This window comes from Prunus avium, chromosome 7 (assembly GCF_965620075.1).
Source record: "Prunus avium chromosome 7, drPruAviu1.hap1.1, whole genome shotgun sequence".
NCBI lineage: Eukaryota > Viridiplantae > Streptophyta > Magnoliopsida > Rosales > Rosaceae > Prunus > Prunus avium.
In genome coordinates, this window is record NC_142290.1 from 31727304 (window position 1) to 31751532 (window position 24229).

The 24229-nt window shown below is 38.2% G+C and overlaps 7 protein-coding genes across 7 annotated transcripts; 2 read left to right on the plus strand and 5 right to left on the minus strand.

Moving 5' to 3' along the window:
* Positions 1-154: 154 nt before the first annotated feature.
* On the minus strand, positions 155-3770 carry LOC110753008 (putative disease resistance protein At5g66900). Its single transcript, XM_021953800.2, has 5 exons — positions 2778-3770; positions 2158-2561; positions 1669-2030; positions 1309-1523; positions 155-1192 (listed from the first exon to the last, which is right to left on the minus strand). Exons 1-5 carry the CDS (start codon positions 3418-3420, stop codon positions 351-353), a joined length of 2466 nt encoding a protein of 821 aa, XP_021809492.2. The 5' UTR covers positions 3421-3770; the 3' UTR covers positions 155-350.
* Positions 3771-4251: 481 nt separating this feature from the next.
* LOC148293331 (putative disease resistance protein At5g66900) lies at positions 4252-8043 on the minus strand. The gene is made up of 5 exons (XM_088244870.1): positions 7167-8043; positions 6604-7007; positions 5888-6249; positions 5475-5743; positions 4252-5341 (listed from the first exon to the last, which is right to left on the minus strand). The coding sequence occupies exons 1-5, from the start codon at positions 7813-7815 to the stop codon at positions 4503-4505; spliced, it is 2523 nt and encodes an 840-aa protein (XP_088100996.1). The 5' UTR covers positions 7816-8043; the 3' UTR covers positions 4252-4502.
* A 996-nt stretch (positions 8044-9039) lies between these two features.
* LOC110752967 (putative disease resistance protein At5g66900) lies at positions 9040-13098 on the minus strand. The gene is made up of 5 exons (XM_021953748.2): positions 11735-13098; positions 11255-11598; positions 10591-10949; positions 10234-10448; positions 9040-10062 (listed from the first exon to the last, which is right to left on the minus strand). Exons 1-5 carry the CDS (start codon positions 12636-12638, stop codon positions 9233-9235), a joined length of 2652 nt encoding a protein of 883 aa, XP_021809440.2. The 5' UTR covers positions 12639-13098; the 3' UTR covers positions 9040-9232.
* Positions 13099-13207: 109 nt separating this feature from the next.
* On the plus strand, positions 13208-16107 carry LOC110752960 (Pentatricopeptide repeat (PPR) superfamily protein). The gene has a single exon (XM_021953744.2). The coding sequence runs from the start codon at positions 13457-13459 to the stop codon at positions 15539-15541; it is 2085 nt and encodes a 694-aa protein (XP_021809436.2). The 5' UTR covers positions 13208-13456; the 3' UTR covers positions 15542-16107.
* Positions 16108-19078: 2971 nt separating this feature from the next.
* LOC110753019 (2-alkenal reductase (NADP(+)-dependent)-like) lies at positions 19079-20335 on the plus strand. The gene has a single exon (XM_088255899.1). It carries the CDS (start codon positions 19215-19217, stop codon positions 20292-20294), a length of 1080 nt encoding a protein of 359 aa, XP_088112025.1. The 5' UTR covers positions 19079-19214; the 3' UTR covers positions 20295-20335.
* An 810-nt stretch (positions 20336-21145) lies between these two features.
* LOC110752930 (RPW8-like protein 3) lies at positions 21146-21724 on the minus strand. The gene has a single exon (XM_021953694.2). The coding sequence runs from the start codon at positions 21722-21724 to the stop codon at positions 21146-21148; it is 579 nt and encodes a 192-aa protein (XP_021809386.1).
* A 454-nt stretch (positions 21725-22178) lies between these two features.
* Positions 22179-23450, minus strand: RTNLB13 (Reticulan like protein B13). Its single transcript, XM_021953749.2, has 3 exons — positions 23156-23450; positions 22844-23055; positions 22179-22570 (listed from the first exon to the last, which is right to left on the minus strand). Exons 1-3 carry the CDS (start codon positions 23365-23367, stop codon positions 22389-22391), a joined length of 606 nt encoding a protein of 201 aa, XP_021809441.1. The 5' UTR covers positions 23368-23450; the 3' UTR covers positions 22179-22388.
* Between the last annotated feature and the right edge of the window lie 779 nt (positions 23451-24229).

Consider the following 24229-nt stretch of genomic DNA (forward strand, 5'->3'; position numbering starts at 1 on the left):
GAACAAGAACAGTTCAATTCTAAGTTGATCAAGTATATATCTAGAAGAAGATTATTTTAGGGATAATTTTGAACAAGACAAATCAAACTTTATTTGATGAAGAACATAGTTTGAGACCAATTCATCGCAGTGCTCAATATTCAATTTCTCTAAATTTGACAATGCATCTGAAATTAGGATTAAAAAAGGAAAGTGTCAAAGTATTGCACAGTTGGTTTATTACATTGATTTTACCTGCAATATCTCATTCTATTTACAAAAACAGAAGGAAAACATTGAAAAAAAAAAAGACAGGGAAAATAGGAAAATAATGAAAAACAAATCACACAACCTTGAGCACTGTCTCATGCTTACGTTTGAGTGTGGTGGAGCCAATTAAGATTGATATTTTCTTTGGCCACAACTATGCTTACGTTTTTTAGGTGAGACGAGAAAGATTCCCATAAATATTTTGTCTCTTCATCACAGATCACTTCCCTTAACTGCTCAAGATCCAAAACAGATAGAGGTAACTCTTCCAACCTTGAGCACTGTCTCATGTTGATCTTTCTTAAATTGCTTATGTCACCAATGTCTTCAGGCAACTCCCTAATGCTGAAGCAATCAGATATGTCAAGAAAGTCTAACTTTTTGAGGTTCTTCATCGAGCCTGGAAGTTTTACTAGGTCTGTACAGGATTTTAGCCTCAACACTTCTAACTTGGTCAACTTTCCAATCCCTTCAGGCAAGGCAGATAGCTTATGACAATTGGTGACACTGAGCTTCTTTAGTTGACTAAGACCACAGAGCTCGGCAGGCAATTCCACCAAATCATGGCAATAGTCAATGTTCATTTCCTCTATATTCGGGAATGCTGATGAGATTGGGATGGAGCAGTTGCTGAAAGCTTGACCGATATTGCACATGTACAAGGATATCTTCTGCAGACTCTTCAATTCTATGGGGTTCTTGGTTATGGAAAGAATTGAGATGCGTTCTAATCTGATTCTCTTCAAATTCAATAACGAGCTCAAAAGTTGAAAGTTACTTAACTCAGCTGGTAAGAAACCATAATTTGTGACTATTAAAGCCTTCAATTTATCCATGTTCTCCACAGATTCGGGTAAGGCATAGTTCTCTGTCTGGAAATTCAAGACTAGAACCTCAACTTCTGGTACTTGCATGTTGTGCCATTTTCCTGAAAATACACCGTCTGCAAAGTAACAACATGCTAATTGATGTGAGTGTGGGATGAAATTAATACGAAACTACTAAAAAGACTTAATGTCTGCATGTATGCGTAATTGCTAAAGAGAGAGATGGGATAACCAGTTGAGATAGATAACAGGCGAGCCTTCATCAATTGATGCTTCTGTTCTCTCCACCACTTGGGAAGTTTGTTTCCACATATGTCTATAATCAGTCTTGTTCTCTGTTCTGCTGCTGGTTCTAGTTTTGAGTAGTAGATAGCTAGCTCTCTAAGAATATCATGTTGGGTAACAAAGTATTCACTGTAGTACTCATCCCCCTCCACCTTTTCCTTCCTAGTGATGATCAAAACTAAGTTACTTAAAAGAGATTTCTTCAGATAACATATTGCAATAACAAGATATTGGCAGCAGCAACTAGTGGTGAATAGGAAAAATAGAGTGAAAATATCATATAAGAGAAAAATAGAAGCAGGCACACCTTGTGACTACAAGATTAGCGAGACTTCGCTTGGTGAGCTCGTAGAGGTTTGCAATGCACTCTGTGTCTTCATCTAGATCATATAACTCTTCCCATATATCAATGAGTGCAGCAGCAGGGATTCTTTGGTCTTCAGGAAATGAACCCAGGTCTAAGAAACATTCCTTTATGATAGCCATTTCTTTATCCAAAGCTTCTAAGCTGCTTTGGAGACAAAGAAGCAACTCAGCCTCTGAATCATGAACAGTAGAACCTCTAGACCATTCAATTACTCTCTTTTTCCAGATCTCTATAGGCTCCCCGCAAAGTGATCTCCCAAGCACTTTAATGGCAAGTGGAAATCCCTTACAACGCTCTACCATCTGCAGTTCAATTTTCGAAAATGAAGTCACATACCAAAATTCAGGTCTCTGAAAATCATCTCAATGATTTCATGAAGATGGGAAAATTTGTAAATAGCTAAAAATGTGCATTGCAACTAAAAAGTACCTGTCTTGAAAGATCTTGTGGAATATGAGAGCTCTTATCTCCCAAGGATGCTGAATGATGAAAAAGTTTCATTGCATTGTGATAATCCAATGACTGTAAAGAATATGGAGAGCCAAATCCCCGAAACTCAGACCTTGATGTCACCAAAAGCTTGTAATTTGGCATTTTAAATTGATCAAACTTCTCCAGAAGAGATTCTGATCCAGACCAAACATCATCCAGGACCAACAGTAAAGGATTTTGTCCTTGTTCCTTGAGAAAATGGTGCAGCCACTTAACTGTATTTACTTCGTTTCCAACAGTAGGTACTTTGGAACCCCTGCGTTGATGAAGTTCTTGAACAATACGTTCCAAGTTGGGGTTGCTTGAAACAGTGACAAAGAAGATATTGTCCCCGAATGTATCTATCCAAAGAAAATACAGGAATGCTGTCATTAAGGTCTCTTTCAAATCTGTCTATGGTTGTACAAAGATTAAACACATATAATTGCAGACCTAGTATATCCAAAAAGTAAGAAATGTGTGTGGCAATTTTCTCAAGAAAACATGTTCCTAGCAAATATGTGTATATAAGGCCAACTCTTGATCAAAGCTCACAATTGAAAAGGAATAAAAGATACCTTTGACTTCCTGATCTTGACAAAATGCTGTTGCCAAAGTGGTCTTGCCACATCCTCCAGGAGCAGTCAGAACAAGCATTGACACCCCATCTTTAAGATTAAGAAGCTTCCTCTTCAACTCCTTCAAAGGAAAATCCAACCCAACTACAAGCGCCGGAAGTTCAGGTGCTGCACCCCAAACTTCAGTCTCAGCTTGATATTGTAACACCAAACTTGATTCAATTCGGCTGACCACCTTCTCTATGTTCCTCACCGAAACCGAGCTCCCCTTCACATCCCTTATGCCCTGCACATTCAGCATATCTAAAAGCCCTTGAAGAGATTCGTTCCAATCAAGAAGTTTGTTGGCATATTTGTACTTTTTATAGATGTTCCACGCACGAATCTTTGAGCACTTGTGGACCAGCTCTATGCCCTTCGCCATCTCTACTTTCAGATTTTCTAGTTCCTTATCTGGGAGATCCAAATCCTTGTTGTGTTGTTCTATATCTTTGATCAATGGGTGTAAGCAGTCTAACCTTGATTTGATGGCTTTGAGGAGGGGTTTATATATGACATTCTTGCCGATCAGCTCCTTGAGGCCATCATACAACATATTAAACAGTGCTCCTAGACCAGCCCCTCCAAAATCTGGTCCTCCCATTCTTGATCCTTAGCAACAAAACCCAACACCAAAATCAGACAACTTTTTTAAGTTACCTCTAAACTTGGAAGCCAATGAGTTCAGAGCCCAAGAAACAGAGTAAACCAGAGACTCAAAAGCAGGAAATACAGAGCTCAGCTTTCTCTTTCTTTATTGGCTTATATGCAAGATAAGATAAAGAAGAATTTCAGAAATGATGTTACTGATCTGCGAAGCTCGGTGGAAATTTCTATTGACTGGTTGAGATCAACGGGCAATTGGGTCAACGTTTCTAGGAAACTTTCATGGTGAGAAAACTAACCTCCCAGAAATTGCAGGTAGTGGCCAACCAGAAATTGTACTTTTGTGAGGACAAGTTTAAAGAAAAAAGACAAAGACATAAAGACAAACGGTAAAGTAATCAAACAAACTTATAACCAGATGCAGAAATTTACATAGTAGGCCACGCGCGAACTAACCAATCATCAATCATGAAGTGGTGCCGTTACTTTATGCCTAAACTCAAACCTTTTTTTTATTATAATGGTTTAGGTCAATTTTCATTTTCTAAAATTTGTATTTACACACTTCTCAAATCTAAATTATCTAATTGTGAAATGATAACACAATAATTTTAGAGTTTTTACTATTTAAACCCCACACTTCTCTTTGTTCTATTGAGTGAACAAAAAGAGGTGTAGGGGTTTAAATAGAAAACCTCTAATTTTATACTTGAAAGTCAAAACAAACGAATCAATTATTATTTTTATTTCTTTCTTTCCGTCTAATTTTATACTTGAAAGTCAAAGCCAAAATCATAAACGAAACAAACTTAGCAATTTGAAGCACATATTAGGTGGATTCAATTAATATTTTAGCATTGCGACTAAATTGGAGTTTACAGCTTTTAATTTTTTCCAAGAAGAATGGTAGACTATTGTCTTCTTTACTGTATACTTCTTTCGCACAAGGAAGGGTAGCCCCTACCCTCCTCTGTCTTTCCTCATAAGAAATTAAAGAGAAGAAAACTAGGAAAATGAAAAATTGAAACACAAATCACACAGACATTGCCCCAACATACGTTTATTAAGGACAGTCAGCTCTCAAAGATTGTGGAGCCAATTCAGGGTGTAGTCTTCTTTTACCACCGATATCTTTATCTTTGTGAGATGGGATTTGAAAGGTTCCCCCCATAATATTTCTGTCTCTTCATCGCATATCACTTCTTGTAACTTCCCAAGATTCAAAACTGATACAGGCAACTCTTGCAATCTTGAGCATTGTCCCATGTTGATTGTTTCTAAACCACTCAATTCACCAATCTTTTCAGGCAATTCCTTAATGCTGAAACATTTATATATGTCAAGAAAGTGTAACCTAGTGAGGTACTTAATGGAGCCTGGAAGTTTTACCAAGTCTGTGCAGCACCTTAGCCTCAACACTTCTAAGTTGACCAGCTTCCCAATCTCTTCAGGCAAGGCAGATAGCTTATGACAGTTAGTGATGCTGAGCTTCTTTAGTCGAATAAGATCACAGAGGTCGGCAGGCAATTCCACCAGATCATCGCAATAGTCAATGTTCATTTCCTCTAGATTCGGGAATGCTGATGAGATTGGGATGGAGCAGTTGCTGAAAGCTTGACCGATATTACACATGAACAAGGATATCTTCTGCAGACTCTTCAATTCTATGGGGTTCTTGGTTATGGAAAGAACTGAGATGCGTTCTAATCTGATTCTCTTTAAATTCGATATCAAACTCAGAAGTTGAAAGTTGCTTAACTCAGCAGGTAAGAAACCATAATTTGTGACTATTAAAGCCTTCAATTTATCCATGTTCTCCACAGATTCGGGTAAGGCATAGTTGTTTGTCCGGAAATTCAAGACTAGAACCTCAATGTCTGGTACTTGCATGTTGTGCACTTTTTTTGGAAACAGTCCGTCTGCAAAGTAACAACGTGCTAATTGATGTGAGTGTGAGGTGAAACTAATATGGAAGTACTATACAGACTTAATGTGTGTATGCCTAGTGCAAGCATGTATATGTGTAGTTGCTAAAGAGACAGATGGGACAACCAGTTGTTGAGATAGATAATAGGCGGGCCTTCATCAGTTGATGCTTCTGTTCTCTCCACCACCTGGGAAGTTTGTTACCACATATGTCAATAATCAGCCTTGTTCTCTGTTCTACTGGTTCTTGTTTTGAGTAGTAGATAGCCAGCTCTCTAAGAATATCATGTTGGGTAACAAAGTGTTCACTGTAGTACTGATTCCCCTCCTTCTTCTCCACCTTCTCCTTCTTCTCCTCCTTCTCCACCTTCTCCACCTTCTCCACCTTTTCCTTCCTGGTGATGATCAAAACTAAGTTACTTACAAGAGATTTCTTCAGAAAACATATTGCAATAACAAGTTATCAGCAGCAACTAGTACATGAATAGAAAAATATAGAGCGAAAATATCATACAAGAGAAAGACAGAAGCATGAACACCTTGCGACTACAAGATTAGCGAGACTTCGATAGGAGAGCTTGTAGAGGTTTGCAATGCACTCTGCATCTTCATCTAGATCATATAACTCTGTCCATATATCAATGAGGGCAGCAGCAGGGATTCTTTGGTCTTCGGGAAACAAACCCAGGTCTAAGAAACATTCCTTAATAATAGCCATTTCTTTATCCAATGCTTCGAAGCTGCTTTGGAGACAAAGAAGCAACTCAGCATCTGAATCATGAACAGTAGAACCTCTGGACCATTCAATTAGTCTCTGTGTCCAGATCTCTATAGGCTGTGCGCAAAGTGATCCCCCAAGCACTTTAATGGCAAGTGGAAATCCCTTACAACGCTCTACTATCTGCAGTTCAATTTTCAAGAATTAAATCAATTACCTTTTGACTCGCATACCCAAATTCAAGTCTCTGAAAATCGTCTCAATGGTTTCTTGAAGATGAGAAAATGATTAAATAACTATCTAAGCTTCATTATTTTAATTTTAGTTGTACTTCACAAGTAAGCTGAAATGCATGATTACTCAACTTGATATGGTGAAATGGATGTGTTCACTCGTCTGTATGGATGCTTTGTGTAAAAACCGAACATAATTTATTTTCCTCCTCTTGTAAGGCATGAATAAGCATATATATATATATATATATATATATATATATATATATATATATATATATAGTGCATTGCAACTAAAAAGTACCTGTCTTGAAAGATCTTGTGGAATATGAGAGCTCTTATCTCCCAAAGATGCATAATGATGAAAAAGTTTCATTGCATTGTCATAATCCAATGACTTTAAATGATATGAAGAGCCAAATCTCGGAAATTCAGACCTTGATGTCACCAAAAGCTTATAATTTGGCATTTTAACTTGATCAAACTTCTCCAGAAGGGATTCTGATCCAGACCAAACATCATCCAGGACCAACAGTAAAGGATTTTGTCCTCGTTCCTTGAGAAAATGGTGCAGCCACTTTACTGTACTTGCCTCGTTTCCGAGAGTAGGTGGCGTGGAACCCGTCCGTTGAAGAAGTTCTTGTACAATATATTCCAAGTTGGGGTTTTTCGAAACCGTGACAAAGAAGATATTGTCCCTGAATATATCTATCCAAAGAAAACATATATAATATAAGAATGCTGCCATTTACAAAGATGAAACATTCACAATTGCAGCCCTAGTATATATGCGAAGAAAGAGCAAGAAATGTTTCTATAAAACCAACTCTTGATCAAAGTTCACAATTGAAAAGGAATTAAAGATACCTTCGACTTCCTGATCTTGACAAAATGTTGTTGCCAAAGTGGTCTTGCCACATCCTCCAGGAGCAGTCAGAACAAGCATTGACACCCCATCTTTAAGATTAAGAAGCTTCCTCTTCAACTCCTTCAAAGGAAAATCCAACCCAACTACAAGCGCCGGAAGTTCAGGTGCTGCACCCCAAACTTCAGTCTCAGCTTGATTTTGTAACACCAAACTTGATTCAATTCGGCTGACCACCTTCTCTATGTTCCTCAACGAAACCGAGCTCTCCTTCACATCCCTTATGCCCTGCACATGCAGTCCCTGTAGAAGTGCTTGGAGAGATTTATCCAACTGAAGAAGTTTGTTGGCATATTTGTACTTTTTGTAGATGTGCCACTCACGAACCTCAAAGCACTTGCCGACGAGCTCTATCCCCTTCTTCATCACTTCTTTTAGGTCTTTCAGTTCCTGCTCTGGGCGATCCATTGCCGTGTTGTATTCTTCTATCTGGTCGATCACTGGCTTTAAAGAGTCTAACCTTGACTTGAAGTCGTTGAGGATGTCTTTATATTTGAAATTCTTGATGATCAGCTTCTCAAGGCCTTCATACAGCTCACTAAATAGTGTTCCTAGAACAGCCCCTCCAATAAGCTCCCCTGCTCCTCCCATTGTTGATCCTTAGCAACAAAACTCAACACCAAAATCAGAAAACTTGTTTGAGTTTCATCTCAACTTTAAGACAGGAGCACAAAACAGCATCTTGGTAGATTGGGAAATAAGGTAAAGTGAGACACTCTTAAATTTGGAAGCCAAGAAGCACAGTAAACCAGAGACTCAAAAGCTGGCAATAAATTTCATCAAAAAAAAAAAAAGCTGGCAATACAAAGTTTTCTCTTTCTTTGTTGGCAATCATGCAAGATAAGATAAAAGAGGATTTCAAATATGATTGACTCTATTAGGAGACTTAATTACAACTTAACCGGGAAATTGCACCAACGTTTCTAGGAAAATTCCACGGTCTGAAAAATAACCCCCCTATCCACCCACCACAATGCAGGTAGCGGCCAACCCAAAATTGTACTTCTTAGGGCTGGGCACGGTTCTTGGGTTGGGTCTAATCCAAGTTGAAACTCAAAACTGGGCTGAACCACAATTGGGTAATAGTTTTCTAGTCGATTCTGCAGTTTGATCGGTTTGGGCTTGAGCCCAATTTTACCATTTTTCAAAAGCCTAAATCATATTTACTTTGAGCCAAAACCCCTTTCTTTTTTTGTCAAATTGCCAAAACCTAGTAAGTTTATTAACAGGCCCAAATCACTTTTTTCTTCTCTTTCAAATCTTGAAATCATGCAAATTTAAGTATAACCCGTAAAAATACATCATTCTAATCTAAGTTTCTAAACAACTAAATCAATTCCACATTCACACAATTATCAACCAATCTAAGTTTCTAAACAATTAAATCAATCTCATATTCACACAATCATCAACTAACCAAGGAAAGGAAATATAACGTCTTACAAACCATTACCAAAAAATAAAAAAAAACACACACACACACACACACAAATAAAGCAAGAAATCCAAATTATACTTATGAAATATTACAACCCATGACAAAAATACACATAAAGATAATAAATATCCTTCCAAAAAAAGCTGATGCATCCATTCTTCCAAAAGCCTTAACAAAGCAACCTACATAACACTTGAAGAATTTACACAAAATTTAACCATCAACAAATCATAATTAAAGCCTTAACAAAGTACTACTTCTGTCAGATTGTTTTTCATTAATGAATGTGACAAGTTTGAAGAAAAACGATAAAGGCATAAGATAAACTGTTTGAAGCAACCAAACGAAAGATGCAATAATTCACAAGCAAAAACTGGTAAATACAAATTCTCATACACTCATTGCATTTCACAAAACAGAAGACCTTTCAAATACAATTTGCAGTAAACACATTTTCATCTTGTTCTGAAAGAACATCAAGAAAACAAACAAGAAAATTCCAACCACGAGAGGAAAATTAAGAAGTTGCTCCAACATTCTGTAAGAAAAAGACAGGTCTCAAAATTGAAGCTAGTGGAGCCAATTCAGGTTGATATTTTCTTTGGCCACCATTATGCGTGTGCTTCTGAGACGGTTCAAGAAGGGCTCCCACAGACTTCCTGTCTCTTCATCACATATCACTTCCTTTAACTGCTCGAGATAAAAAACGGATAGAGGCAACTCTTGCAATCTTGAGCACTGTCTCATGTTGATATTTCTTAAATTGCTTATTTCACCAATGTCTTCAGGCAACTCCCTAATGCTGAAGCAATCAGATATGTCAAGAAAGTCTAACTTTTTAAGGTTCTTTATCGAGCCTGGAAGTTTTACCAAGTCTGTACAGGACCTTAGCCTCAACGCTTGTAAATTGGCCAGCTTCCCAATCCGTTCAGGCAAGGCATGTAGATTATGGCAGTTTGTGATGCTGAGCTTCTTTAAATGAATAAGATCACAGACCTCGTTTGGCAATTCCACCAAATCATGGCAATAGTCAATATTCATTTCCTCTAAATTTGGGAATGCATCCGAAATTTTGACTGAACAATTGCTCAAAGCTTGACCGATGTTACACATGAATAAAGATATTTTCTTTAGACTCCGAAATTTTATGGGGTTCTTGGTTATGGAAGGAATCGAAATGCGCTCCAATCTGATTCTCTTCAAATTTGATAATGAACCCAGTAGCTCAAAATTACTCAATTCAGCAGGTAATGAACCGTAATTTGTGACTATTAGAACTTTCAATTTGTCAATTTTCTCCACAAATTGAGGCAAGGCATAGTTCTTTGTCTGAATATTCAAAACTAGGACCTCAACCTCTGGTAGTTGAATGCTCTGCCATTTTGTTGAAAACACTCCATCTGCAAAAAATATGCTACAAGAAATGAGCTGTGGAGGGAAATTAAATGAAAGTTCTACTCAAATCTTAGTTTGTGTGCTTGTCATGAGTGCGGGCGGGTACATGTGCATGTGTGCATGATTTCATACATCTGAATTTTCTAAAAAAAAGAGAGCGAGAGAGATGGAACAACCAGAGGAGATAGATAAGAGGCGAGCCTTGATGGGTTGAGACTTCTGTTCTGTCAACCACTTGGGTTCATTGTCTCCACTTATGTCTACAATCAGTCTTTTTCTCTGTTCTATTGGGTCTAGTTTCGCGTTATAGACAGCCAGCTCTCTAAGTATATCATGCTGGGTAACGAAGTGTTCAACGTAGTAGTCATCCACCATCTCCATATTCTCCTTCCTGGAAATAAAAGATTAGTCGCTTAAAAGATATTTCTTCAGCATACAGATTGCAATTGTAAATTAAGGTTAGCAATTGTTCATGTGAATATGGAAATTTGAATGAGAATACTATACATAAAAGATATAGAACCCCTGCATACCTGGTGATCACAAGATTTGCCAGACTTCTAGTGGTGAGCTCGCGGAGGTTTGCAATGGACAGAAAGTCTTCATCTAGCTCATATAACTCTGCCCACATATCAATGACGGCAGCAGCAGGGATTCTTTGGTCTTCAGGAAATGAACCAAGGTCCATGAAACATTCTTTGATGATAGCATCTTCTTCATCCAAGGCATCTATGCTACTTTGAAGGCGAAGAAGCAACACAGTCTCAATATCAAGAATAGAACTTTTAGACCAGTCTCCGAGTCTTTTACGCCAGAACTCTATAGCTCGTCCGCGAAGTGAGTTTCCGGTCACTGTAATGGCAAGCGGAAATCCGTTACAGCGCTCTACTATCTGCAGTTCAATTGTTCCAAATGAAGTGAATTACTATCTGACTTGCAGACCGAATGTTCAAGTTTCTTAAAACAACTCAATGGTTTCATGAAGATGAGAAGAGCGTTAAATGACTACCTAGTATCTACTTTTCTTCATTCTTATTTTAGTTTTCACAAGCAAAATAGGCATAACTGATCATTCATTTGTGTGTATGGGTACTTCGCATAAAAGACGAAAAAAATTTATTTCCCTACTTTGTTCCCCCTTTAATATTTGAGGCATAAATAAGCATATATGGCGTAGATTGCAGAGTAAGAAATCACCTTTCTCAGAAGATCTTCTGGAACACTAGAGCTCCTGTTTTCCAGAGATGCTGAATGATGAAAAAGAGTCATTGAATCTTTATCATTCAATGATTGTAGAAAATACGGAGTACCAAATCCTGGAAACTCAGATCTTGATGTCACCAAAATCTTGTCATTTGGCCTTTTCAATTCATCAAATTTCTGAAGAAGAGATTCGGATCCTAACCAAACATCATCCAAGACCAACAACAGAGGATTTTGTCTTGCATCCTCTGAATTCATGCGTTGATATACTTCTTCTACGAAGTCTAAGTTGGGCTTTTTTGAAACAATGACAAAGAAGATATTGTTGTTGAATTTATCTATCAAAATACAATATAAGAAAGCTGTCATATAAATCTGTGTACCATTGTGCAAACAAAGAAACATACAATACAAGAATTAATAGTTACTGTTTACCAATAGAGGGAACAAATAAAACAGGAAGTGCAATCATACCTTTGACTTCCTTATCATGACAGAACTTTGTTGCCAATGTGGTTTTCCCGGATCCTCCATAAGCAGTCAGCACAAGCATTGACACATCGTCCTTAAGAAGCTTCTTCTTCAAATCCCTCAAAGGCTCCTCCAATCCAACTATAACAGGTGGAAGTTCAGGTACTGCACACCAAGCTTTAATGTCCAATTGTTTTGGCAACACAAGCTCTTCTTTTATTTGTAATTTATCAATTTTCTCTTCAATGATCGTTACCCTATACAAGGTCTCCTTCCCATCCCTTACTCCCCCAACGTTCAGTATGATTAACAGTCTATTCAGACATTGATCCAAATCAAGAAGCTTTTTGGCATATTTATACTTTTTGTAGGTATTCCACCGGCTAACGGTGGAGCACTTGCGAACAAGCACAGCACCATTCTTCATTTTTTCCTTGAAATTTTCTAGTTCCTCCTTTGGACGATCCATCAAATTGTTATACTTTTCTATATCTTCCATCAGCGGTTTCAAAGAATCTAGCGTGGATTTGAGATCTCCGAGGAGGGATTTAAAAATCGTGGTCTTGTCCTTCACATCCTTAACAACTTCATACAGCACAGTGAACAATGTTCCTACAGCACCCCCGGCAAAAAGATCCATTCTAGACTCTTTACAACAAAACCCACCACGCCACCAAAACCCGAAAACTAACTTGAAATTGTATAATTTCAATCTAAAGTTGAAGACAAGAGAACAGAGTGGTATGAAAAACTCAATGTTGGTATGGAAAAACTCAATGTTCTCTTGATTTGTAAATGGTGATAAATACCCAAGATAAGGAAGAATTGATTCTTCCGTCAAGTGGAAGCTCAGAATTTCCGAGTTAGCCCCTCTCCCACCACCCCATCCATTGACTTTGCCCCCCATTGACTGACCAAGCACATGATGCTTAGCCTTCAAGCAGCTTCCTACCCTACTCTTTCTAGAAAATATCGTTATCCCATTGAAAGCTGAGGACAAGAGTTTTAACAACTACAATGCATTGATAAGCCAAAGATTAAATAAAATATCTGAACTAATCAGCAGTGGTATAATATAATTTATGTCTTAATATTAATATTATTAAATAATACCAAAGTAACCAATAATATAATTGAAACAGTAACATTCACGTTGAATCCCTTAACCTGATGAGATGAGACCTAGAAATTGGATGGAACCACCACCACCGCCACCCTGCATCTATTTTTTTAAACTCCATTGACCAAAAACAGTAGCTACGAATTAATGCGCGGTTTCTTCTCTCTTTCGGCAAAGAATCTTCCTGCCGTAAACCCAGTCTCCACTCCTTGTCCTTCATACAGACGACTCACTTCCAAGTCTTCAATCAAAACACACGGAGGAGGAAGAATGACGAAACACATGCTTTGTTTTTTTTGGAAGACAGTGATGTTGCGTCAACCGACCCAATATCTTCATGTTCGGTTTCTTTCATACCTACCTACCTACGAAGTGCCTTTTCTGGTAAAAAAAACATTAATAAAAATGAGTAAAAATTTACCCAACAACCAAACTGCAACGAAAAGACTTCAACCCATTTTATCAACTTTGCCCCAAAAATTTCTGAGACCCAATTAGCCAAAGTTGGACCATTTTATTAACTTTGGCCCATAAAAGTTTTTCCCTTGGCGCGAAAAAATTGAAGTCGTCTTAAATCTTCAAAGAATCAAACTTTGCTTTCTACCATGGCCGCCATGAAATCCTTGACTCTCAAAATTTCCAGATCCTTTTCTCTGAGTTGCTTTAACAGAACCCATTCATCATCTTCCCAAACCCAACTAAACAAACCTCTAATTGAGAAAACTTTCTTCAAGTCCAACACCAAAGACGGCCTCATAAGCCGCTTGTGCAAGGACGGAAAATTCAAAGAAGCCATAGACATTCTTTGCGAGCAAAAGCGCTTGGCAGAAGCGGTTCAGTTGCTCAACCGAATAGATAGGCCCTCTGCTTCTATATACTTGACCCTGTTGCAGCTTTGTCTTCAACAACGAGCTCTTGTGCAGGGCAAATTGGTCCATGCCCACACAAAAGTGTCTGGGTTCGTGCCCGGGCTGTTCATTTGTAATCGTTTAATTGATTTGTATGCAAAATGTGGGAGTCTTGTGGATGCCCAGAAGGTTTTTGATGAAATGGCTGAGAGAGATTTGTGTTCTTGGAATACTATGATTTCTGGGTATGCCAAAGTAGGGCAGCTTGGTGAAGCTAGGAAACTGTTTGGTGAAATGCCTGAGAAAGATAATTTTTCTTGGACCGCAATGATATCAGGGTATGTTCGCCATGAAAGGCCTAAAGAGGCTTTGCAGTTGTATAGGACTATGCAAAGGCACGAGAATTCAAAGTCTAATAAGTTCACCGTGTCTAGTGCTCTAGCTGCGTCTGCAGCCATCCAGAGTTTAAGATTGGGGAAGGAGATTCATGGTTATATAATGCGAACTGGGTTGGACTATGATGAGGTGGTTTGGAGTGCCTTGTCAGATATGTATGGAAAATGTGGGAGTATAGAGGAAGCTAAGCGCATTTTTGATAAGATGGTGAATCGAGACGTTGTTTCGTGGACAGCCATGATTGATAGATATTTTGAGGATGGGAAGAGGGAAGAGGGATTTGCTTTGTTCTCGGAGTTGATGAAGTCGGGCATTAGGCCGAATGATTTCTCCTTTGCAGGGGTTTTGAATGCCTGCGCTCATCATGCCGCTGAGAACCTGGGCAAGCAAGTTCATGGGTACATGACACGGATAGGATTTGACCCCTTGTCGTTTGCATCAAGTGCCCTTGTTCATATGTATTCGAAGTGTGGAAACACAGTGAATGCAAATAAGGTGTTTAAAGGGATGCCCCATCCAGATGTGGTTTCATGGACTTCCCTGATCGTCGGATATGCTCAGAATGGTCAACCTTATGAGGCTCTTCAGTTGTTTGAATTGTTACTTAAATCAGGTACTAAGCCTGATCACATTACTTTTGTAGGTGTTCTTTCCGCTTGTACTCATGCTGGCTTAGTTGAAAAAGGACTTGAATATTTCCATTCAATTAAGGCAAAACATGGTTTAGCACATACTGCTGATCACTATGCCTGTGTAGTTGATTTATTGGCTCGAGCTGGCAAATTTGAAGAAGCTGAGAATTTTATCGATAAAATGCCAATGAAGCCGGATAATTTCTTGTGGGCTTCCTTAATTGGTGGTTGTAGAATTCATGGAAACCTCAAGCTGGCAAAGCGAGCTGCAGAAGCATTGTTTGAGATAGAACCTGAGAATCCTGCTACTTATATTACTCTAGCCAACATTTATGCTACTGGTGGCATGTGGGATGAAGTAACAAAGGTCAGAAAAACAATGGATGAAAGAGGGGTAATAAAGAAACCAGGTTTGAGTTGGATTGAGATCAAGAGAGAGGTGCATGTTTTCTTAGTAGGAGACAAGTCCCACCTGAGATATGATGAAATACATTTCTTTTTGCATGAGCTTTCAAAGAGGATGAAGGAAGAAGGGTATGTCCCCGACACAAATTTTGTGCTGCATGATGTTGAGGAGGAGCAGAAAGAGCAGAACCTCTCCTACCACAGTGAGAAGCTTGCAGTTGCGTTTGGCATCATTTCTACTCCACCAGGAACACCAATCAAGGTTTTTAAGAATTTAAGAACATGTGTAGATTGCCATACTGCAATTAAATTTATTTCTAAGATTGCTAACAGAAAAATAATAGTGCGGGATTCAAATCGGTTCCATTGTTTTGAGGATGGGAACTGCTCATGTCGAGACTATTGGTAATATGAATCACCGAGTCGTCTGTAAAGCATTTGAGTCCTACCACAGAATGCGATCTGGGAATTTTCTTCGTATTGTTCTGAGTCAAAAGGACTAGATCACATATGGTGGATTGATTGAGCTTAGGAGAAAGAAATTGAAATCCGAGTTTATCGGTCTGCTATGAGGTCTTGGAAATAGCTGGGGACTGCTTTAAATGAGGCCTCAATGGTAAATCGCCGTATTAACATCAATTAGGCTTCATTGTTTGATCGTATGAGAAGAATGGAACCAATACCCATTCAGACTTGAGAATTGTTTGCAGCTACATCTTTCAACATCAAGCGTCCTCATATGGCCAATCAAACATCACCAATGAAATTCAAAGCATATCTTTATAGTTTATGAGACTCGGTACATTATTCTACCCTTTATTTAAAGTTATTTGTGGCCACTCACATGGTTATTTATTGAAACGACAATACTATCAATCTTGTAATGCAAAAGTACTTAGGCCCTCTTGCATGGTCTAATACTTTTAGGAAAGAACTAAATACGTATGAAAATATACAGTTTTCTTAAGGACTCTAGAGCAATTCGTATTCACGTAACGAACGAAAAACTGTTGGAATTTTAGGAGGTGTGTGATGAGTGTTTGTGACACTCTGATACCATTGTTGATTTATGTGATGTGATGAAGGGGTTTAAGACAATAGAGCAATAGTTGAGACAAAGTGATTTTATTACATTGGAGGAGAATAGTTATAACTTAGTGTACATATGGTTAGGCTAATTGGTCTTCTTCATAGTTTATTGGTTTATTGGCCATTGTTGCGTAGATTTAGCTCCACCAAAATGGATTAAGCTGCATCCTCAACTTGTGATACTCGCAAGTGCACGAACCGTTGGTAGTATAGCATATGTAAGTGCGAGGTCGATTCCACAGGGATTGGTGATTGAATGATCCAATTTAGTTTCCCTACACAAAATAGAAACAAAAACAAAGAACATAAAACAAGGAAGAAAGAAATAAATAACTCAAGCAAATAAGTTCCCAAGTTCAATTTAGATTAATGGATTGATTCTAGCTAAAGTATGATTAAGCCATGGTGTGTGGTCATAACCTTGTGTTCCTAATTCCCTAATTTGATCATTTGTTGTCTAACCTAAAATTAAGCATTAGGAACCCATTAAGCATAGAAGAACATTTTAAACAACCAAGTATGTATCTAATCCCTGTTGTCGAATGTCCATACATACTCTTCCTATTCATAGTTCAATTCGAATTAAAGCATGGTGTATACTCTTAATTCAAACCAAGATAGCTAACATGCAAGCCTAAATGGTGATCAATCATTCAAACTAGCATATTAACTTATAAGCATAATGAATAAGAACAAAAACCATAATTGAAACTTGGAAACTAATTCAACTTGAAAACTTAAGAAAAGAATTTACATAACAAAGAAAAATAAATTACAACTAAGAAAACATTAAGGAAACTAAGAGAACTTTGAGGAAGAAAGGAAGTGTTTGAGAACTTGGAGGAGGGAGAAGAAAGTGTTTGGGAACTTTAGAGAATTTTGGAAGAACATGTGTTTGAGAGCTTTGAGGATTTTGGAAGGGAATGTGTTTAAGACATGGGGAATTTGGAAGAGAGTGTTTGAGAACTTGGAGGATTTGGAGAAGAAAGTAGAGAGGTGTTTTGAGAGCTTTGTGGATTTTGGAAGAACATGTGTTTGAAAGCTTTAGAGAATTAGAAGAAGAGAAAGGAAAAGTGTTTGATATTTAGTACAAAGAAAATTTAATAGAATGATCTTATTACAACAATTGAGAACTACAAAGGGAAACTAAGAGAATTTGAGGGAGAGAAGGGAAGGGAGCTCTAGAGAAGTGTTTGAGAGCTCCCCCCCCTTGGGGTGTTATTACAAGCTTAGAGAACATCCCTATTTATAGGCCTAGGGGAAGTGAAAATCAGAATTCAATAAGACTAATGCATACAACACTTGAATTATAAAATCTGAAATGGTTGATGCACTTGTATTAGAAAATCTGAAATGGGTGATGCACTTGTATTAGAAAATCTTGAATTGGTTGATGCACTTCACCACTAAATCCCACCAGCAGCCCTAGCTCATCTTCATGTCACCATGACCAAGCTTCCAACCAGAAATGATAGCTCATACCTAGCTCACCATGACCAAGCATCCAACCAGCACATGCTGAGGTCAGCATGACCAGCAACTTCAAGGGCTTACAACTTGGGCTTCTCTTAATCAAATTAGGACTTTAAGCACTCTAAATTGAAGTTCAGAATGTCTTCTTTCCAGCCATATGTTATTTGGGCCAATCCAAGGTCGGAGGAAGAAGTTAAGGCCGAAACAAATTGCTAACTCATTTTCCGCGCTGATAAGATCCATCCTGAGCATGGTTCCGTGTTTGCTAGGTAACGGACTCCAGATTTATCCAATGGGGCTGAATTTTGGATATGTTATAGTACACACCAATTGGAGCAACTTTCATGAAGAATGTGGCCTCATCCGAGCTATGTAGGTTGCTGAAACAAAGCTTGCAATATGACCTACGGAACTGGACTGGCAGGGGGCTGTAGCCATAATGAATTTGTCTTTAAGCTCTTCATCAATTCATCCAAATTAGGCCTTAACATGCTTGAATTGCATGAATTATGTTCTCCAAAGCCATCATTGTTACCTAAAGCTCAATTAACTGAAAGATAAACACAAAAAGGATTAAAAGCACAAGTTTAACTCAAAAACATAACCAAATCATAAGCTAGAAGGGTAAGAAATAATATACAATTATGAACCGATCAGCCATCACGCTTGGCTTAGATTAGTTTGGGCTATTTGGCCCTAGCTTGAGCTCTTGTCTTCAAGCTTCTTCCATAAGTTGGGTAGCTCACGTGTAGTTTCCTCATGGATTGGGAGTTGTAGTGGTTAAATCCCACCACCTTTAGTTGATTAACTAGTTTAGGTTGCTAGCTTACTAGCTTAGATTTGGGTAGCTTGTTTGCTCCCACATAGATTGGGGATTCTATTAGTTGACTCCCCCACGTGCATGACTTAGTTTGGGTCGGGTAGCTTGTAGCTCCCACATAGGTTTGGGAGTTTATTGGTTCACTCCACATTTCATTGTGATTGTTTGCCGACTTAGCCTTGGTCCACCGGCTTGGGCACTTTCTCCCAACCACATGTTTGTAGTCATGCTCTAGAGATTTCTTCCACCGCCATACTTTAGCCATTCACTTGTCACTTTTTCTAAAATATTCTACCATATACATTTTGCTTTGCCGCCATGTAAAATAAAAACAAACAAACAAAAAACAACACAGAAGGAAAATGCTCATGACTTGACTTTACATAGAAGTTCTCAAAAGGAACATACCATGCTTTATTACACTCTATCATTAAATCTTTCACATAAAATGTTAGGCTTACCACATTTTTCTACCACATTGTGTACCACCTCTCTAATAGAGATGGGCCCCATTGTATTGGTGGGCACCAACTCTATTAGATATGTGGTACACAATGTGGTATAAAAATGTGATAAGCCTAGCATTACCCTTCTTTCACTTCACCCACCCACTTGCTACACCTACTCTTTACTTGCTTTACCCACCCACATGCATACCTCCATATCTTAGGAGGAAATTAGGAAGCCAGAAACAATAAAGATGAACAAGGGAGATGAAGAGAAAAGGACAATGATGAAGAAGCTCATTCCCAACAAACAGATTGTCTTGAATCACTATGTAACTGGGTACCCAAAAGAGAGTGACTTTGGATTGCGATCCTCTACAACCAGTTGCACCCTTTCCCATGGTTCCACATCATCTGCTGTTCTTCTAAAGAACCTATACCTCTCCTGTGATCCTTACATGCGCCACCGCATGTCCGATCATATCTCCCATTCCGGGACTATTGTCCAGTCGTTCACCTCTGGCTCTGTCCTTGTGGGATATGGCGTGTCCAAAGTCATAGAGTCCACACATCCAAGCTTCAAAGAAGGTGAGTTTGTTTGGGGCATGATTGGATGGGAAGAGTACACTTTGATCACTACCCCTGATAGCCTAAACAAGATCTCTTTTACCGACGTACCCCTCTCATACTATGCAGGCATTCTGGGCATGCCAGGAATTGCTGCTTATGCTGGATTTCACAAAATATGCTACCCCAAAGAAGGGGATTGTGTGTATGTTTCTTCTGCATCAGGAGGAGTTGGTCAACTTGTTGGTCAATTTGCCAAACTTATGGGTTGCTATGTTGTTGGAAGTGCCAGCACTAAAGAGAAGGTTGATCTCTTAAAGCACAAGATGGGGTTTGATGAAGCATTTAACTACAAAGAGGAGTATGATTTGGGTTCGGCATTAAGAAGGTACTTCCCGCAAGGCATTGACATTTACTTTGACAATGTGGGTGGCCACATGCTTGATGAAGTTATCTTGCACATGAAAGTTCATGGCCGGATTGCACTCTGTGGCATGATTTCTCAATACAATATTGAGAAACCAGAGGGTGTACACAATATGTTTAGCCTGATCATGAAGCGGATCGAGATGAAAGGGTTTGCTGAAACCGATTTCAGGCATGTTTATCCAGAGTTGGTCGAGTTATGTATCAAATACTTGCAGGAAGGGAAGCTGGTCTATGTTGAAGATATTGCTCAGGGGCTGGAGAATGCCTCATCTGCTCTTGTTGGAATTTTCTATGGCCGCAATGTTGGTAAGCAGGTCGTCTGTATTGCTAAGGAGTAAGATACTTCTGGCAATATTAATAATATATATTAAGTGAATAAGGAACCTTGTCTTACTACTAGTTTCCACAATCAATCCTTTGCTGGTGTGCAAATAAAATAATAATAATAACTAAATAGTAATTTCGTAATTATAGAACATTAATTATGTTATTTTTCAATCTAATGTCTTTGAGTTTGGACAGCAGCTGCTGTTTAATCTGACAAAGAACCACATGTAACCAAATTCAGAATCAGAAGAACTCGCTTTGGTGCTGACTGGACAGTCTGCACAAGCACTCTTCAATCCAGAAACCGTACTCAGAACTTTACTTCACCCTTGATGAACATCCATTTGATCCCATCTCTACACAGGGCGTTCATCTCAGCCAAAATCCTTTTAACATCCTGTTAAGTTCTCGTGACATATATATGTGTCAAAACCATAGATTCAAGTTTTCATTTGATTTGCAAACGAGTAAGATAGAAGAAAATAAGGTATTGGATACCTTATTTCATAAGAAAATGATTAATTATAAATAAATAAATACACGTGTTACAATATGAGTGAATTGATAACACTACGTGACGGTGTGACTGTCATACTGAAAAGTTACTCAGTTAAGATGGATTAGTTACATCACATTCCAATTGTCTTTTTTAATAGGGTTCTTCCAATAGTTAAAGTACAGCATGTTGGCCATTGAAAAAAATGCAATTTCTAAGGTCTCCTTGACTTTTGGTTCCCTCCAATTGCATTGAAGGGATTTGATTTGCATCATTTTATTACTTTAACACCAACATCAAAGATTCATAACACTAATTTTACACAATATTCAATCCCTAGTTTTTGGGACAGAAGCTGCTATAGATTTATTCTGTGATAGCCCCACATGTAACCAAATTCATAAGGATTCGCTTTGGTGCAGACTTCTGCACAAGCCTCTTCAATCCAGAAAACTTACCCAAAACTTTACTTCCACTTACGTTGAAAATCCAACCCCTGCCATCCCCATGCACATCCATTTGATTCTTTTGATCCCATCTCCTACACAATTCCTTCATCTCAGTCGAAATCCTTATAACATCCAGTGCCACCTTAACTTGCAAATCAACAGTAATCAGCCTCCGAAGAGAGTCATCCAACTCTTGGAGCTTCTTGTAGTACTTTTGGCTCTTCCATAAGTTGCAGCAACCTGCATTCGAGCACTTATCTACTAGTTCCTTGCCTCGAATCAGCTGTAGACGTATTCGGTAAATGACATCGTCTGGGATATCTTCTTCAGAAAGACGATCGATTTCACTGATTTTTGGAGTGATGGTTTGAATTGTGAATTCTAGTTGTGCAAGAATAGACTCATACATGTGTGCTCTCTCCCTTGCTTGTGAAACAGCTCCTAGTAGCGCCTCTAATGCGCGTCCTATAGTAGCATCTATAAGGATTTTTTCCATAGTTACTACCTTTTTTTTTAAAGAAGAACCAGCATTAATTAGTTTGAGAAATAAAGGAGCAATGCTTGTGTTATTTATAGGAGTGTTTTTGGTAGGCTCGATATTACTTACCATATAATTATTGGAAAGACAAGATCAAGCGGCATGGACTTGGTCTAATACCACACGGAAAAGACAAGATCAAAGCCAGGACTTGATCTAGAAGAAATTTGACTACATGCTCTGTATACAGCTAAATTGCTGACAAGGTCAAGACTCCAAAAGAGAAAAGGAAAATTGTAAAATGCATGAAAACTTTCCAAGCTACTGAACCTCCTCCTTCTCCTTCACTTCCCAACTTGAGTGTAGTGCAAGAAATCGAAATAATGGGTAACGGGGAAATTTGGAAATTACAATTTACACAGAGGTTATGAATGAGAGAAGGTAAACGAGTGTGAGGAGTTGGACGTATGGGAAACAGGAAGCATTATTTGTTTGATTTATTTTTCGTGAAATATAACTACACGGGTATACCATATATAGAATACACAAGATCAAGGCATGGGCTTGATCAATGAGTGATTCACAATTTACAACTAAGCTTGCTCACAAGGTCAAGATACCTACTCGAGAAATTTTACATGCAATTAATTTCCAAGCAAGGCATGCAAATTATAATTAGCAGCTACTCAACCTTCTTCTCCTTCTCTTCCCCGACTGTCACCTTGTTCTGTATCTTCTTCACTACCTTCTCATCAAACGTGTCGTAATACCTTTTCAATTGTGCCTTTAACTTCTCCTCGCCCCTCTCTATCTTGTCCTGGTACTTGACATACATTGCTGGAACTGTCATGCCCGTGACAATACCTACATGCAAAACCACCCAAATTATATACAAACTAGTATTGCTAGGGTCATCAAATTTTCCGCATTCTCTGTGTACCATTTATTCCAAGTCTATCATGATTTCATTATTTATTACAAATAAAGCACGTACTAACATGTTTGTTAACATAAAAAGGAACAAATTTTGTGACACTAACTTATATTATTGTGTCTTTTAACTTATCTTATCAGACTGAATTCGGACTACACATGAAATTAGTTAGGTAAGTGAGTTTCCTTTTTATTAGTCATTACCTATATATAGAAGGGTAAGAAGATCGACGGATCTTGCTACACGGGAGACTAGCCACAAACCAGAGACAGTTCCAACAAATACAAACCACTCTCTCTCTGCAGCAACCCAAAACATCCATCGAATTCCCTCTTCAACCCATGCTCGAAAGTTATTGCCCATCTCCAAAGCCGACTTCTCCGAAATTCCCACTCTTGACAAGTCTGGAGGCTCTCTGAAAATAAAGCAAATTAAAATGCAAAACTCGTTACACAACACAAGTATTATAAAAAGAACAAGAGCAGGGGATCTTCAGGGGAGCTTAGCTCACTTACTTGCCAAGAAGCCTGAGCAAGTTGCCTGTAAGGAACAACGAAGCAACAATGAATATGGCCAGGTATGAAATCAGAGTGAGGAAGTTGAATTGGTAGACTTGGAGTAAAACCCATGTTGCTGTTGCTGTCAAAAGAGTCAGCAAACACTGCCTCTTCTTCCTCCACAGGATTATATCTCTCAAAGTATCTGAAGATTGAGATGTATCAGACATGTTGATGATGATGTTGATGATTGGAGCAAAGCTCAAGCTGAAGATGAAGATGAAGAGCAGGACACGCTAATTTTGAAATGTTGATTTTGAAGCGGTTAGTTGAGATATGCTTAAAGGGTGACTGGTGTTTGGGCTTACACGTATGGATCTGAGTATTGGAAACGTGGAAACCATGCAAGCCTTCTTCATATAGAGTCACTTTCTTGCGTGGAGCCTTGGACTGTTGGGAGCACACAACAGCGCATACGGTTCCAGGAGTCGAAAAGGCTTACCTCTTGTTTGATTGTTAACCCAAAGGAGATTCCCAACCCACAAAAAAAAAAAAAAAACACTAAAAGGGGATTTCATCAGGCCCAACATTCAGAATTGAAATTATTAATTAAATTAGAATAATTTGATAAATTCACATTTTTTCGTATTAAAAAATTAAAAATTAAAAACAAAATCAGATAATGAATTCTATTTTTATGGAACAAAACTACTTATTATACTCTTGGAAAAAAAACTACTCATTATTTTTTTTAATTCTAAAATAAAAAAATAAAAAAAATAAATTGAAACACGCTCAGTATTCCTAATGGACTTTTTGATAGCCCCCAATTGGAAGTTATTTGGAAGTGCTTCTTCAAAAATACGTATTTTATAACTCATAAGCACTTTTAAAAATTTCTACCCAAAGGTCAAGAGTAATACTTCAGAAATTATTGTAATGTATACGCTCACTTCCCAAGCAACACTTGCAAATAAAGCAGCTACTGAAATTAAACTCTTAATGAATGACAGTTTTGATCATCATTATTCAATCCCTAATATTCACTTAAAAGAGCATCATGCATACATGGATAAATAAATAAACCAATTA